General features: G+C 57.8%; 2 protein-coding genes across 2 annotated transcripts in view; both read right to left on the reverse strand.

Moving 5' to 3' along the window:
* Nucleotides 1-36: 36 nt before the first annotated feature.
* Nucleotides 37-7652, reverse strand: LOC136005845 (hydrocephalus-inducing protein-like). The gene is made up of 4 exons (XM_065663739.1): nt 7595-7652; nt 6897-7117; nt 6060-6452; nt 37-81 (listed from the first exon to the last, which is right to left on the reverse strand). Exons 1-4 carry the CDS (start codon nt 7650-7652, stop codon nt 37-39), a joined length of 717 nt encoding a protein of 238 aa, XP_065519811.1.
* A 15-nt stretch (nt 7653-7667) lies between these two features.
* The window catches only part of LOC136005846 (hydrocephalus-inducing protein homolog), a 62651-nt gene continuing 53223 nt past the window's right edge, over nt 7668-17095 (reverse strand). Inside the window, exons 37-48 of the mRNA XM_065663740.1 lie at nt 16061-16124; nt 15093-15220; nt 14814-15005; nt 14269-14418; nt 13367-13531; nt 12694-12756; nt 11750-11964; nt 11199-11391; nt 10207-10419; nt 8669-8832; nt 8219-8369; nt 7668-7970 (exon numbers count right to left, since the gene is read on the reverse strand). Coding sequence (XP_065519812.1) covers nt 7668-7970; nt 8219-8369; nt 8669-8832; nt 10207-10419; nt 11199-11391; nt 11750-11964; nt 12694-12756; nt 13367-13531; nt 14269-14418; nt 14814-15005; nt 15093-15220; nt 16061-16124 — 2001 coding nt within the window. The remainder of the gene's footprint in view (nt 7971-8218; nt 8370-8668; nt 8833-10206; nt 10420-11198; nt 11392-11749; nt 11965-12693; nt 12757-13366; nt 13532-14268; nt 14419-14813; nt 15006-15092; nt 15221-16060; nt 16125-17095) is intronic.

A 17095-nucleotide genomic window follows, 5' to 3' on the forward strand; every position in this document is an offset into this window, starting at 1 on the left:
CTCTGCTCTGGAATCCATCCGCCCTTCTGGAGGACCTCATGGGCCGGGGGGTCTTGCCACTGGCCATGTCGCAGAGGTCGCCTGGAAGAAGCAACAGTTGGACAATCCACAACCCCAGAACCTTAAAACCCTGGATTCATGGAACCCCGCAACCTCAGGGAAGGGCCCTTAAAACTCACCCAGTTCCAACCCCCTGCCACGGGCAGGGACACCTTCCACTAGGGCAGGTTGCTCCAAGCCCCGTCCAACCTGGCCTTGAACACTGCCGGGGATGGGGCAGCCACAGCTTCTCTGGGCAACCTGTGCCAGCGCCTCGCCATTCCTGGCACACCCAAAGGACACAGCTGTGTCTCCAGCCTCTGGCATCCTTCCTAAGCGGAGAACACAGGGCCTCCCCACCCTCACTCATGATTAGACCATATTTAGGCTCCATTCATAGACGTAAAACCCCACAACAAACAGACCCTGAGCCAAAACAGCCTTTTGCTCTGGGGGCAGTCCCACGAGCCACACAGACGCACCAGGCGCTACTGGCACTTCTCACCCTCTCTGCAAGGAGCCTGATGATGTTTCTAACTAACTCAGCACAGAGTTCAAGACTCTGATTAAGAACTATACTTTCTCAAGGCTACCTTGCCTGGCTCACGTTACAAAGATTATCTGGCAAAAACGGCTCCTTCCAGGCAGGAAATCACCCCACTGCCCAAGAGCATTTCTCCATGCAGAAGGACGCCCTCATTTTCGCTTGTTAACACCCAAACTCCAGGCTCCCTACAGGCACTCCAGGCTGCCACAGCAGGAAAAAAGCAGGAAACCATCGAAGGCACATGAGCAATTAGCTCAGAGCTACGTAAAATCCAGGATGATATTCCCTCCTGCTTCCCTGTGCTCCACATCACCTCTGCTGTGTGCACTTGCTGGACACAGCAAGACAGCATCTAGGCAAAGATGGCCATTCCCTGCCCCTCGACTGCTCCCCACACCCTGCAAGCAAGGCAATCACTTCACTCCTTTACTGCCAAGGCAGTGACAGCACTGCACGTGTTTGTGGTGCCGGGCCCTCCACGGCTTCAGGAAACAAGGCTACCGTTTCCTTTTGTCCTTGCAAGAAACTCCAGAGCTCTGCACTGCCCTACGGACAGGAGGACCTGCTGCAGCAAGAGCTGGGATTTAGAGCTGGAAATAACTCCTTTTCAAGGGAGAAACCTAATGGGGATGATCCAGCATTAAGCTGGATTTCAGTGGTTTCTTACCGGGTCTTAAGAATAACTGCCTTATTCGTTCCAATTCTCCAAGCTGTGATTTCACTTCACTTGAAACGAACCCTGTCGTCGCCCCCACAATGCTTATTTCCAGAGGGCTTCCAACCTCCACAGCCCAGCCAGCCCAGCAGCTTCCCCCCGTGCCCTGGAGCAAGGCTCTTCCACAGCCCCAGAGCCTGCAGGGACCAGCCTCCCAGAGGAGCAGGAAAGGAGCACAACGGAGCAATCGGGCACATCTCCCTGCAGGGGCAGGACAAACCAGCCACCAGGACACAGCACCCCTCCAGCCCACCACCCCACGGCTCCCTGCTCCCCACCTCAGACAGCCAAGGCTCCCTTTGCTGCAGGACCTACAGCCTAGCTCCAAGTCTCTACCCTCACTGCAAGTTGCACGGCAATTTCAGAGCCCGTTCAAGCCCTTCTACCTGCCCAGCCCTGCTCTTAGCCCAGGGATGTTTAAATCCTGCCGGCTATCACACAACTGCCCCATCCCTGCTGCCAGCGGAGCTGCCTCCTCCCTGCCCAGGGCCAGACGCTACCTGAGCACGGGTGATTCACGCTTCTCCTGGAGGATTCCTCCGTGCGGGGCCCAGCCTTGGCTCCTGAATGCCCTCGCGCTGCTCGGCAGCTGTGGGCAGCTGCAGGGACAGGAGCCGCCCAGGGACGCCTCGGTGTGGCTCTTGCCCACCAGCACAGCAGCTAACTGCTGCTGGGCTGCCAACAGCCAGGGGAACCTGGGCAGCAAAGGACAGGGCTGGCACCTGGGCTGCCCAGCCCCTCTCCTCAACGCTCTGGCTTTGCCAGCTAGGGCAGGGTTTCACCAGCGCCTCGAGGAAGCAGAGCTCAGAGCCTGACAGTAGCTCAAGCCTGCTCCTGCCTCAGCGGCTCAGCAACTCCTGCTCTCACTGGGCCACGGCTGCTGCTCGCCTTTAACAGCAGCAGCTCCCCTGTACGTCACAATAGGCGAGGGCCACACGTGGCTTCCACGGCCACCGCAGGGCCTTGCTAAAGCTACAGCCTTGCGGATCCCTGCAGCCCCCCTACGCCTTCAATGTCTCCCCCGCAGTGAAGCCCTGCACCAGGGCTAAAGTGCACCTTACAGCAGCATTTGGTCACGCTCCGTGAGCGACACATAAATTGCTGGAGACACCGCAGATGAGCCAAGAATTTCTCTGCTTCAGCAGGAAACAAAAAAGCTTCCGCACTGACTACAAAGCAACCATTTAATTCCTACTTTGCTGGCCCACGAGGAGCCCCGCCACACCAGGGCCATGGCCAGCCTGCCTTTGGGGTGACCCCTGTTGCTGTCCCTGGTGAGCGCCCGTCGATGACTTTGTACCCATTAAGCCTGCGCACACGGGCACACGCACCACACAAGGCCACCCAACTGCCCGGGGCATCTCAGCTGCCAGGAGCTTCACACGTTTGCAGCACAGCGTTTGCCAGAAACAAAAGCTTCCCATGAGACTCGGGGCCACAGGCAAAGCAAATCCTCACACCTGCCTGGCGGGGAACGTGGAGCCCTCACTTTGAAACCAACACTCATCATCTGGGCCTTTACAACACAGGCAGGGAGGATATGAGCCCCGAGTGCTAACTGGCTCTCCAGGCAGCCAGCCTCTGGAAACACTCCAAAACATGTCCCGCACCATGTCCAGCCACGAATCCAGCTGGAAACTGGAGAGCTCAGGCAAAGACACCTCAGGCGTGACACCCCTGTGTGCTGAAGGCACCAAGGCAGAAGCTCTCTAACTAAAGGAAACCCCTTACAAAAGCTCTACCACAGCTGACATCATTAATAGGAGCCCACTAGTAGAGCTTCCTGCTATTTCCTTCATAACCTTCAACTGCCAGCCAACGCCGAGACAGCCCAAGCTCCCTTCCAGGGTCACAGAATCATAGAATCATAGAATAGTTAGGGTTGGAAAGGACCTCAAGATCATCTAGTTCCAACCCCCCTGCCATGGCCAGGGACACCTCACGCTAAACCATCCCACGCAAGGCTTCATCCAACCTGGCCTCGAACACCGCCAGGGATCGAGCACTCACAACCTCACTGGGCAACCCATTCCAGTGTCTCACCACCCTAACAGGAAAGAATTTCCTCCTTAGATCCAATCTAAACTTCCCCTGTTTAAGTTTTAACCCCTTACCCCTTGTGCTGTCACTACAGTCCCTGATGAAGAGCCCCTCCCCAGCATCTCTATAGGCACCCTTCAGGTACTGGAAGGCTGCTATTAGGTCCCCACGCAGCCTTCTCTTCTCCACGCTGAACAGCGCCAACTTGCTCAGCCTATCTTCATACGGGAGGCGCTCCAGTCCCCTGATCATCCTCGTGGCCCTCCTCTGGACTTGTTCCAGCAGTTCCATGTCCTCTTTATGTCGAGGACACCAGAACTGCACACAATACTCCAGGTGAGGTCTCACAAGAGCAGAGTAGAGGGGCAGGATCACCTCTTTCGACCTGCTGGTCTCGCTCCTTTTGATGCAGCCCAGGATACGGTTGGCTTTCTGGGCTGCGAGCGCACACTGCCGGCTCATGTTCATTTTTTCATCGACCAGCACCCCCAAGTCCTTCTCTGCAGGGCCGCTCTGAATCTCTTCTTTGCCCAACCTGTAGCTGTGCCTGGGATTGCTCCAACCCAGGTGTAGGACCTTGCACTTGTCATGGTTGAACTTCATAAGGTTGGCATCAGCCCACCTTACAAGCGTGTCAAGGTCCCTCTGGATGGCATCCCTTCCCTCCAGCATATCAACCGGACCACACAGCTTGGTGTCACTGGCAAACTTGCTGAGGGCACACTCAAGCCCACTGTCCATGTCAGCGACAAAGATGTTGAATAAGACCGGTCCCAACACCGCTCCCTGAGGGACACCACTCGTTACCGGTCTCCAGCCGGACATCGAGCCATTGAGCACAACTCTTTGCGTGCGGCCGTCCAGCCAGTTCTTTATCCACCGAGTGGTCCATCCATCAAATTGGTATCTCTCCAATTCAGAGAGAAGGATGTCGTGTGGGACAGTGTCAAACGCTTTGCACAAGTCCAGGTAGATGACATCAACTGCTTTACCCTTGTCCATCAATTCTGTAGCCCCATCATAGAAGGCCACCACATTGGTCAGGCAGGATTTCCCCTTAGTGAAGCCATGCTGGCTGTCACCAAGCACCTTGTTGTTTTTCATGTGCCTTAGCATGCTGTCCAGGAGAATGTGCTCCACGATTTTACCAGGCACAGAGGTGAGACTCACTGCTCTGTAATTCCCCGCGTCTTCCATTTTCCCCTTCTTGAAAATGGGGGTTATATTTCCCGTTTTCCAGTCGTCGGGAACTTCACCTGGCTGCCATTATTTTTCAAATATGATGGCCAGTAGCTTAGCAACGTCATTCGCCAGCTCCTTCAGGACCCGCGGATGGATTCCATCAGGTTCCATGGACTTGTGCACGTTCAGGTTCTTAAGACGGTCTTGAACCAGATCCTCTCCTACACTGGGCCTAAGGTCTTCATTCTCAAATTTTTACCTTTAAGTGGAACCGACTGAAGTCTTAACCGCGCTTTCCCAAAGAATCTTAGAGAATAACAGAATCGCAGAACGGTTTGGATTGGAAAGGACCTTAAGATCCCCTAGTTCCAACACCCTGTCACAGGCAGGGACACCTCACACAAGACCATGGTGCTCAAGCCCCGTCCAACCTGGCCTTGAACACTGCCAGGGATGGAGCATTCACCACTGCTTTGGGCAACCTGTGCCAGTGCCCCACCACCCGCACAGTGAAGAATTTCTTCCTTCTAGCTAACCTGAACTTCCTCTGTTTCACTTTAAGCCCATCACCCCTTGTCCTCTTGATACAGTCCCTGATGAAGAGTCCCTCCCCAGCATGCTGGTAGGCCCCCTTCAGATACTGGAAGGCTGCTATGAGGTCTCCACCGCGCCTTCCCTTCTCCACGCTGAACAGCCCCAGCTTTCTCAGCCTGTCTTTGTGCAGGAGCTGCTCCATCCCCCTTAGCATCCTCGTGGCCCTCCTCTGGATTTGCTCCAACAGCTCTAGGTCCTTCTGTTGAGGACACCAGAACTGTACACTGTGCTCCCAGTGGGGGTCTCATGAGAGCAGAGGAGCAGGATCACCTCCCTTGACCTGCTGGTCATGCTCTTGGTGATACAGCCCAGGACACAGGGGGTTTCCGGGCTCAAGCGCACGCTGAAGCGCCTCATGTTCCAACCCCCAGGTCCTTCTCCTCACGCTGCTCTGAATCACTTCTCTGCGCAGCCTGTAGCTGTGCCTGGGATTGCCCTGACCCAGGGGCAGGAGCCTGCACTCGGCTTTGCTGAACTTCATGAGGCTGGCCACCTCTCCAGCATGTGCAGGTCCCTCTGGATGCCATCCCTTCCCTCCAGCGCGCCGGCTGCACCACACAGCTTGGTGTCGTCTGCAAGCTTGCTGAGGGTGCTCTATCCCACTGTCTGTGTCAGCGACAAAGATGTTGAACAGGGTCTGCCCCAACACCGACCCCTGACGGACACCATTCGTCACTGGTCTCCGTTTACACATTGAGCCATTGACCGCGACTCTCTGTGTGCAGTCATCCAGCCAATTCCTTGTCCACCGGCTGTGCATCCAGCAAATTCATGCCTCTCCCGTTTAGAGACAAGGACGTCGTGTGGGAGGATGCTAAATGAAATTTATTGGCTCCAGAGAGCACGAACGTGGCGGGAAGGGCCAGGGGCAGCTGGTCACTTGCGGGTGGAGGGCAGGCCCCGGAGGTGGTAGATCCAGGAGCCGCCAGGGCAAGAGACCACCAGCCTGCTGGTGACAGGAGTGGGGCCGCCCGTGAAGGAGACAGTGATGGTGGTGCTGCTCTTGGCGCGCAGCATCTCCGGGGCCCTGACGCTGAAGGCCGGGTGCTTTACGGCATACTGGAACGCCGTGGCCCTCGGGAAGACGTTCCTGAAGGAGATGGAGGTGGTGCCGCCGGCTGGGATGAGGAAGGGGCCCTGGGGTTTAGGGGGCAGCGCAAGGCCGATGAGTGGGATGCAGTACTGCCCGCCCAGTGCAGAGCTGAGCTGCAGCGTGGCCTTGGCTTTGCCCAGGTGGCAGGGCTCAAAGGTCACTTCCACGTTCAGCTCCGAGCCCCCAGCGCTGGCGGGTGCCGCACTGATGGATTTTGCCGTCTGGAAGTCGGCACAGTCGGTCTGCACAGAGGAGACAAGAGACCATGGGGGGTTGGTCACAACAGCAGAGCCAGCGCCTCGGGAAGAACACGATGGTCCCCTGGCCCTGGCCCGTCCCACCCAGACCATAGCCCTGGTGAGTGCCTGCGGTGAACGGGCACGAGAAGTGTGCAAACGTGCCCAGCAGGGACAACCCTGCACCCAAGCCCCAAGACTGCCAGACCTGGGCTGCAAGCGGGAAGCAAGCCCAGGCACCACGGGGCCTGCAAAAGCAGCTCCAACCAGGGCAGCAGACACGGGCCCGCAAGGGAGGACAAGCCCACACTAGTGGGAAGGCCCCTGGGCTCACATGGCCACCCTGGCTCTGCCAGGCCACGCCAGAGGCACTCGGACCCCTTGGTGGAGAGGGCTGGTGCTGGCCAGAGGAGCTGCCTCCCAGCCAGAGCCCCGGCAGCCCGGGCTCACCTGTAGGAGGTACTCGGTCTCCTGCTGGGCAAAATTCCGGATTTTGGTGGTGATGGTCTGACGGGAGCCCAGCGTGGTGCGGAAATACACGGGCTTCTCTGGCCTGCTCGAGGTGGCTTTCAGCTGCAGGTTGTAAGACAGAGAGCCCAAGTCGCTGCTCTGGAGCACCAGGTGCCCCGTGCTCTCACCCGTTTTCAGGGGCTGATACTCCAAGACAAGATCCGCCTGGGAGGAAGGAAGGAAAAAGCCACGGCGTCAGGCACAGGCAGGGAACACGTGTGCCTGAGAAGGGGGCAGCTGGTCCCTGCTCTGCTCAGGCAGCGCTTGAAGGCTGGGCTGCCTTCCCCGCTCTGACTCCCTCTCTCTCGGGCACAGCCTTGCTCCTTCTGGGGGACGGTTCACTCAGGGACAGATCCCAACAGCTCAGAGCCCTCCAGCATGATGCCAGAAGCTGCCCACCCTAAAAAGCCCCTGTGCTCCCCCAGGGCACACACCACCTCCTGTCAATGCAGGCTGCAGACAACCTGGCCGCGGGATCAGGCTTGTCCTGCAGCCACTCGCACCTGGAAGCAACACATTAAATGAGGGGCACATGGCACAAGGACCTGCCACGTGACGCCCAGTGGCGGCGTGTTACAGGGGCCAGCAGGGCAGACTCCACCAGCGCAGGATGATTCCCACTGGGGATATTCTCGCACACTGCTCCCTCTCTACATCATCGGCAGGGAGCTGCCACCACGGAAAGAGGCCCCACATGGCCCCTTTCAGGCATCACCCTCCAAGAGCCCCCCCTCCGGCCACGAGTAGGGAGAGCAGAGTGAGCCGCAGGAGCTTTGCTCCTACCTTTGACTGTGCAGGAACAGTAAAGTGCTGTGGAACGCTGACGCCCGGCACTTTGCAGTTGATGGCAAACGTCACCGGGACAGGCAGAGGGTTGTCCACCTTGACGGTGGAGGACACTCTCTGCCGAACGGCGGTGCTCATTTCGACAGTGCCGATGGGTCCCGAAGCCATCACCTTGAAAGTCACCATGTGGAACAAGTACTCTCCGGTTGTCTCGTTGAGGAAGGTCACCTGAATCAGACAGAAAGGGAAGTGCTGCTCATTCCACACATGAAAACAGACCCGGAAGAGCCCACCGAGCTCAGCGCCCTGCTTCCAGGAATGGCTATGAGCACCCAGCGAGGAGGAGTGCAAGACCAGAGAAAGCACCTGTGGTATTTCATAGGACCCGTGCACGTGGAGGTATGAAAACAGGCGTGTAGCTTCTCGGTGAGCCAACAGCTCCTTGAAGGGCCCTGCAGACCAGTGTCCTCACTCACCTTTGCCCTGTAGACTCCTTCTTTGTAGGAGAAGAAGGTGAGCTGGTAGTCCTTCTTCGCAGAGCTCGGCACGTCGATGTATGAACACCCCTGCAGCACAGAACTGCTTTCCAGGTTCTCTGGTTTGAGCATGTCAATAACCACCAGGAACCTGCGGGTGAGAAGGACGCAGTGAAGGTCAACAGGAAGGACTCCCACAGGATACCCATCCTGCGGGGGTACAATACAGCCCGTCTCATCCTCAGTGCCTCGGGCACAGGGCGCCAGCTCTCACCCCCCTTGGAGGAAAGCCCTCCAGGATGGCTCTGCACAGGCAGAACGTGGGTATGGCCAGACACGGCCAAGGAGAGGGAAAAGCTTTCAGGAAGGAGCTTCCAGGCACTGGAAGCTTCCTGCCTTGTGCTGCTGCAGGGATTGCTCATGAGGCCAGACTCCCTGGGCTGGACTCACCTCTGTGGTCTCTGCAGCCAGTTGGACACAGGGATGAGCTCCGTGTGGGAATTCCTGCACGGAACCTGCCGGGAAATGGCCCCTGAACACCTGGGGGCTTCAGCAGTTCCTTCCAGCTGGTAGCGTAAGCCTGTCCCGTCCGGCAGGGGGAAGAAGATGGAGCCCTACAGACAACGAATAGGACAAGTCGGCTCTGGAGCACCCCTGGACAGTCCCATGCCTGAGGCTCTCACTGAGGCAGCTTTCAGCACGTCCAGCTGGCAGAGCTGTGACTGCAGCCCTGTCCCGCGCAGGAGGAGACAGACGCCAGCGTCGCACCTGCTCTGAGCTGCTTGTGAGCGGGTGCGTGGCCCACAGGACACGGCACAGCTACAGGACACAGAGGCATCATCTCTGGGCCAAGCAAGGAAACACGGGCCCTGCAGCAGAGCTGCTCTGCACATCCCAACACTCCCTTACTGGCCCCACTCACCTTGGGCATGTCCCTGCCAGCCTGTGCTCACGCAGGGACAGCCGTGGGCAGGGGGTGGCCGTCCCTGATGAGCTCCATTGCCTCAGTCCTGCTGGCCTTAGCCCCAACAGCGCTGACCAGAGAGCAGCCTGTAAGCTGGCACAACAGGGGCCCCCCAGACATGGGCCATGGAAAGCTCATATCCATGCTCATTCTGGGTGCCCGTGGATCCCAGACACCTGCCTCTGCCTCCACAGCAGCTGAAAGCTGCAAGACTCCTCACGCAGGCTGTACGTTAAAGAGATGCTGAGCACGTGCCACCCTAAGGGCACAGATCTGCTGAGCACCCTGGAGACTTGAGGCCAGAAATCTCTGACCTGGCCCACTGTAAGGCCAGCTGGAGCGGGACAAGGAGCGCGACAAGGACCCGGCAGCTCCAGCACCACAGAGCCCTTCTGAACTGACCCCTTGGATTTAGGAGCTTGTTGCTGGCCTGGCACAGAAAACATTGCAGAGGGGCCAGTCACCCCCATGTGCCCAGCCTGAGACCTGCAGGAAGGGCTCCTCCCAAAGCTCCTGCATGACCCTCAAGAGATCTCTCTCGTTTCCCACCTGCCTGCTCACGGCCAGGACGGCACTGACAAACTGCAGGGCAGCTTTGCCCTTCTTGCTCCCTGCAAGCTGCAGAAGGACACCAGCCAGGTGCTGCTGGCAGAAGTGGTTGTGCCCGGGGCTTGGAGAGCCTGTGCAGCCCGTGCGCTGAGCATGGGGGTCTCTGAGCCCCCTGGGCTGCCACAAGCAGCGACCCGGAGCTACACAGAACAAACTTCATTTCTTGGCCTGCAGAAAGCCTGGCTTTTTACGTTAGCTGCTCCAACACGTTTGGCGCTCAGTCCCGACTTCCCATCTGCCCTTTGCCCGTGCCTGGCCCCCAGCCACCACAAAACCCAGCTTCCAACAGAGAGCACAGGACACCTTCAGCTTGGACAGGGCCTCCAAAGGTCATCTCGGCCAACCTCCTGCCCAAAGGAGAGTGACCTACGAGGGTCATGCCACGAGGGTCAGCACGCTGGCACAGCTCACCTACCTGATGCTTCTTGTTCCCACAGCTCATGGTTAGGGGTCTGTAGGTGACCTGGTAGGCCTTTTCTTTTTGCCTGGCCTCCAGATGGATAAATTCAGGCCCTTTCCAGTATTTCCCCTCAACAATGGGCTTCAGGGTCCAGGCCTCGCTGCTCGGGTTCGACAGGAGGATGGTCTGGCTCTGCTTCTCACGCACATTGCAGCTGAAAGTCACGGTCTGTAACAGAGGAGCACAGAGGCTGCTGGGTCGTACCCACAATCCTTGCCACTCTTCTCACGCTGGCTCTACACCAGGACCTGGAGCACAGGGAGCAGCTTTTCCTTGTCACATGCAAAAATTACACTTTGGCCACAGCTTTTGGAGTAAATCAAGCTGGTTGTTCTTGAAGAAGGGAGCAGAACAAGCCTTTCGCATGCTGGGTGAAAGGAAACTTCAGGGGAGTCCTGAAAGGAAAGTGCTGTGCAAGGACAGATCTGCAGCCACACAGCCCCTTCCTTCATGGGCAGGATGAAGAGGAGCTCCATGCTCTCTTTGGGAGCAAGAGCCAACTGCTCCCAAGCTACCCCCTCCCAGGGGCTGGATGCAGATGCCTTGCCCCTTCCTACTGCTGAATGCCCTCCCCTGGCCCGGCACGGGGGAGAAGTGTGGCTGCGGGTGCAGTGCTGGGATACAGCGGGGTGGCTCTGTGGGGAGGGTCTCAGGAGAGCCCGGCAGGGTGCTCCCACGGCACGGGTGCTGCAGTGCAGAGCCAGGACAACCGAGCTGCTCACTGGAGGAGCAACACCTCGAACAGGGGAGAAAGGCAATGACAGGGCTCAGGAACTCTGGCAGTCCTGCCCAGCACTTTCTCTCTGGGATACCCCGGCACAAGCGAGTCTGCGCTCGCAAGTGTCCTTCAGTTCCTGCCCTGGGAGAGATGTGGCGCAAATGCTGGGGTCCAGGGGCCCATCCTGTCCCTGCTGCGTTACCTCTCTGGTGCCAGGGGCCTCCACGCAGGATCCTGATAGCGTAAGGCGGAGCGCCTCGCTGCCCGGGATGAAGCACCGCAGCCCCTCGTACTGGACAGCCTGGCTCAGCTTCGAGGGGCGGAAGGTCACAACGAAGGGGACATCCACCCCTGGCCTGATGTAACCCTTCGTGGGGCTGATAGAAAAGTCCGGCTGGAAGCTCTCCACGTCCCACAAAAACCTTGCCAAGGAAAGCACAAGGACAGGAAAGAAGGATTAGCCACGGGGAGCTGTGAAGGCAGGGTAAGTCTCAGCGTGAGGCTCTCCGTCTCTGGTGGGCTTTCCCACCACATCTCAGGCCTGATGCTGAGCCACCTGGCAATAAGGCTTCAGGCTGGGCAGGACCCACTGCACCCATCTCTAAATGAGCTTTTGCTCGTACCCCCTTGCTAACTGCCAGGGCCTGACTGCACGGCCATGGCTGCACGACTCTCCAGCGGGATGGAGAAGCAGAGAGGAGCTATCTGGGCACACTACGGCTCCTCACAAGCCTCATCCAAGCAATCAGCCCTCAGAGAGGCGGGGGGGTCCTGCTTTACCTGACTCCTGTGTTGCCCGCGTTCCGCATGACGACGCGCCGGCACGTGTAGCTCTGCCGCACCACGGCTCCAAAGCTGAGCTGGTCCTGGTCCAAGCTCACGAGGCTGCCCTGGCAGGAGCCCCGCACCGCAAAGAGGGAGCGCACCAGCCCGCGGCACTCCAGCAGCACTTCCCCGCTGAACGGCTGCATGCGGCGCTTCGGGGAGAAGGTCACCTCCACTTTGCAGGTGTCTCCTCTGGCCTTCAGCTTTAGCTCCTTGCTGGGCTTCAAGCACAGAACCTACCCGAAGAGATGAGTGGAGACTATTTCATCTGGCAAGCCAGCTGCGGAGCCTCCCTCACCAGACTCAGGGAAGAGGCTTCCAATTCCTCTTCTGTCCACACCAACACTGACCCAGTCCCACTCATTCCCTCGTAGGCATTCCTAGGTAATACCAAAGGTGTTTTCTGCCATGTGTCCACCTGGTCACGGTGAGGTCACCTCTGCCTTCTAAAGCTTTCATGGAAGTTCCAACAGAGCTGTAACCCTCCCTCTTTCAAGATTCACCTCCCTCGCCTTTCCAGATCTAAAATACGCGGCTGCATCCTGACCTATGCGTCTAAAACAGGTTAGAGGAATTGTGCCGCCTTCTCACTTGTGGCTCTCGGGGAGTCCTGGCACCCAGCTCAGCTGAAGCGTTCACACTGCAAGCATCTGCTGGCAGAGCAGTGCCAGCAGGGAGGACGGGGCAGGCACAGGCAGCCAGGGCAGCCCACAGCTGTCATTAGCTACTACCTCCCACCCACAGCAGCTCATCGCTCCCTGCAGGCACACTAAAGTGCTCTGCAGAGAAGGAATGGCACTTACCCCAGCTTCCTGCAACTCTGGCACGGTGGATGTGACTCTGAGCTTAAAGGCGAGAGGGCCTGCGCTCTTGTTGGCTATGGTGACGATCTTCTTCACCGTCTGCCCAATGCAGATGTTTCCTAGCTTCACCACCTTTCCTGGTGGATGCACAACGTCAACCTGAGGCAGTAGGGATTGATATCAAGCCAAAGGAAAGAAGGAGAAGAGGTTTTCTGCCACTCTCGTGGCAGAAACACAAACCATGGTAGGCTGGGGAAGAGATGAGGAAATGAGAAAACCATGCTGGTTGCCACCTGCACTTTTAGCATTTAGATTTCATCTCACCTTCATTTCTATGCCCCTTCCTTGGGCCTCAACAGTCAGCTTCTCAGCCGGGGCACACGGAGGCAGCAACAAGCTGTTGTGGCTGTTGTCGTCTTTAGGTGTCCGTAGGAGCTGCGCACAGAGGGAAGAGAAACCACAGACAGCATGAGTTTCTGGACCTTCACCACGTGAACAGACTCCCCAGACGAGCCATCCCCTCCCATATTCTTTCCCCCCAGTGGCAGGGATTATCCAAGTCCCTCCACAGCCTGCCAGCAGAGCCGGCTAACCCTGGGATGCCGCCGGGCTTTGCCCTGCGCGCTGCCCCCGTCTCCCTGGCACAAGCCTGGGAATGCTGGAGCGCTGGGAATCTCCAGGAGCGTGCACAGACCTTCCCCCTCACCTGCTCCTCAGCAAGGTGCTGCTGGTCAAACTCCAGTGAGTAAACCCCACAGGGGTTCTTCACCACCACCGTCCCCTCTTCCCCATGGCTCTGTGGCAGCAGCGGTCCCAGCTCGAGCTCTGCGGGGCTCAACTCCAGCCGTGGCTGCAGACCACATCCCAGGACCGGCACCCGCAGGCGTTGGCTGCTCTGGCAAATCTGGATCTGCAGCTCGCCCCGGTAGCACTTCTGCAAAGAAGCAGCACAGAAAGCTCCTCCGTGAAGCCCCAGGTGACAGCGCCTCCAAGGCAACAATCGCCCCAGGCTCAGGGGTCTTCTCAGCACCTCTAAGCTGAACCCAAACCAGGCAGTTACTTAGAGCAGTGGCTACAGCATCTGCATGGCTCTGAGTAACTGCGGTGAGTCCTGCTGGGGAGTGTAACTGGTCAGTTGGCTACCAGATGGATCTAAAACGGCCTATCAGAGGTTTTCACCTAGTCGTGGGGGAGCGCAACGCACGTGAGAAAAGTCTGCTTTCTCAGACACAGTCCTGGCGCTGCAGCACCGGGCAAACATCAGCTGTGTGAAAGAGGCAGCTGAGCTCTCACTGGACAGAAATAAGGATCGTCTTCTCTGCTCAGTGCTTGGCTCTGGTCAAAGCCAGACACGAGACGCTGAAATCTCCACGAGCAATTGAAAGATCCCTGCGACTGTCCCAAGCCATGGAAGCACTTGGGTCCATCCTGTCACACGCTGCCAGTTTCCAAGTCACGGTGGCCACATGCAAACTGCCTTTGGGAATGCTCCACCATTTAAGCTGACTCCCAAACTGCGTGGGACCGTGCAGGGGAAACTGAGGAACGGTGGGCACAGGGCTGGCAGAAAGCTCCACGTGGAGGCAGAGCTCATTCCCCGCTCCCTGTGCTGGCCTCCCCTTACCACACTGCCCTGACAGACCTCCTGGGGGTGACACCCACCAAACTCACCTCTTCCGTGGGTGAAAAACGGACTTGGACATGGCACTGCTGTCCTGGAGCGAGGGTTCCACCTGAGGGCAGCACCTCAAAGCCACAGGGCGCGGGCCTCATCTCCTCCCACAGCTTGTCATGCTCGCTCGCTGGCAGATGCTTGTCCACCTGCGCACAGAAACCAGTCGCGTGAGGTCTCCTTGGTCTGCGAGGACAGACCCTCGGTTCCTGCAGTGCTCCGAGATGCTGGCACGGTGCAGGGAGCACCTTCATCCCACCCAGACGTGGCCACCCCTGCCTAGAACTGGAGGGCAAACATGTTGGCAGGGCAGGCAGATGGGGAGGCAGTGTCCTCGGAGGGGGAGGAATGGGTGAAGATGGCAGAGAAGTGAAGCATCAGCTAGTGAGCAGGCCCAGGTGAACCAGCCTTGCTCTGTACCCTCAAAAGCTTCCTCAAGCGAGCTGCAGCCCAAGTGCTCAGGCAGCCAGAGGGGCGGGAAAGCCAAGAGAGGCAAAGAAAACCCAACCGAGAAGTTGTGTGTTACACGTTGTCTGTGCTTTACCTCCTTAACAGCCTCATTCATGCTCATGGACCATTTACAGGGGACCTGGGACGTGTTGTGGAGCTGGATGGTTTCTTCCTGCCACTGCCCACACTGGACAGAGGAGAACTCCAGCCTGTCCCTCGAGAGGCAGAGGGACGGCTCAGCCACAATGGCACGCAGGCGGACCTGGAACGTGGGGCCTCCTCTGACCTAGAGAAGGACAGAGCATCCAGTTGAGAGCCCGGCTGACACTCGCTGCTGTGCCCAACCTGCTGCCTGCCCCACAAGCTGCCCTACCTTGATGGGCAGGAGCACATCCACCTTTCCCAGGGGCACGTTGGCACTTTGTGGGTCGAAGCGCACTTCAAATGTCTTGGTCTCACAGCAGGGCAGGTGCTTCACAAGGTCCAGGCACACGCTGAAGCCTGAACACAGGAAAATCAAGCAGCTGAGATACACAAGCAACAGGAAATGGCTTAGAAGCATGGCAAGGCCACAGGGGTGTCCTGGCTGGCAGCTCTGTGAAAGACCCCTTTCCATCTCCAGAGAAGCTGCTCTTCTCCCCTTGTCACTGCCCAAAGCAAAAGGATTTTCACAGCCAGAATCCAGGGGTTGCAGGGTAAAACCGAACCACATTGGTTGAGGAGCTCCAGCAATTCCTTCAGCAGGCATCTCAGGGAAGGACGCATACACCTCTCCAAAGGACAATTTCCAACTAAGATACCAAATGCTGTGGTGTTCCCTGGACAGCGGCTTAGAAGAGACGCCTGGCCACCCCTCACAGACAGCAGTCCCCGTGTGACGGAGCTGCAGCCTTACCCCAAGGCCTCTTTGAGAAGCCTGTTTCGATACGGCACAGGATCCCACAGGCCGTTCAATAAGGCTGAGCAGAAGTGCTCTGGCACGAGGAACTCTAAACAAAGCCCTTCCGAACCACAGAGGGTCCATCTGGCTGCAACATAAACCCTCAGAGTGCACAAAGAAACTCCGATGGTGCTCACGGGAGCCAAGAGCAGAAGATGCTGAGAGGCGATCACGCTGATCAGCCCATCTGGCCCCTGCAATGACTTTTTAGGGCAGCCACAGGCAGACCAGGTCTCTGGGCACTGCTCGACAGAATTCAGGCTCTTGAACAGGGCACCGGCCAGAGGGGTACGAAGGAGGAAAAAGCTGCCCAAGGAAGTACTCAAATCTCCCCATGCCCAATGGCTCCAGCTGATGTGGCAGAGACAGCCCCTTCAAGCCCCCGTGAAGCCACTGGTTACCTGTGTTACACAGGACATATCCATCGGCCTTGAAAGATGCAGGGAAGTGCCCGGTGTTGGTGATCTTCACCATGTGTGTGTGGATGTCACCAGGAACGACATAGCCAAGGTCCAGGACGTATTCGGGCAGCTCAGCTCTGAAAGGAGGAGGAAGGACACTCTGTAAAGCCCAGCATGGCGTGGAGTGGAGAAGCAAATGGAGTGGATAATTCTGTATCCACTGCTGTGAAAACTCAAGCCAAGCCCAGGAAACCCAAGGCCTGACCTGAGCACCCAATAATAAGACTTGGCTAAGTCATGGGGAGTGCAGGGCCTAGGATTTATCAGCCACCAACGGGATCTTCAAGTCAGTTTAAAGTGGGTACTGGACACAGTTCCTATGCTGTGAAAAGCCATTGCAGAGAAGTCCACTGCGTCTCCACGGGTCTCAATGAAACTGCTAAGCTGGTGTCCGGCCCAAGCCTGAAACTGCTTCAGGACCTTCTCATAGGATTTCCTTGCAGAGGATACCTCCACTGCTCTGCAGCCAGATCTGTCCCCAAAGCAGCGCTTGAGAGTATCGCGTGCAGTAACCAACACTACAAGATTGCTGTGAAGGTCTTTTTGCAGGCAATCCCACTTGGAAAAGCACATAAGGGATCTGGACCATTCCCTGCTCTTCCTGCTTAGTGGGGTCTGCTTCTCGGCACAAAGACGCCGGCTTGGAGATGCCCCTTTCACAGCTGGTCAGCAGGGGTGGTGCCTGTGCTGTCTGCAAGGGCTTGCTGGTCTGCACCCCCTCAGCTCTGAGAACAGAACCCAGCAACTGTGGGGAGTGGAGCACCTCCAGAGCTCAGGGTAGCACTGTGCAAGTGAGGACACCGAGCTGCCCACAGGCAGCACGGCGTAGCTCTCAGCATCAGGCCCTTTCGGAAGTCTTCAGCTATTCCCAGCTCTGAGACACAAGGAGCTCTCAGGGGCAGGGCTGCACTGCTGGCTGTTACCCTCGCGGCCCCTGGAGACAGGCTACAGGAGTCCCTACTAACTTGAGAAGCC

The sequence above is a fragment of the Lathamus discolor genome, chromosome Z, assembly GCF_037157495.1.
Source record: "Lathamus discolor isolate bLatDis1 chromosome Z, bLatDis1.hap1, whole genome shotgun sequence".
NCBI classification, from domain to species: Eukaryota; Metazoa; Chordata; class Aves; order Psittaciformes; family Psittacidae; genus Lathamus; species Lathamus discolor.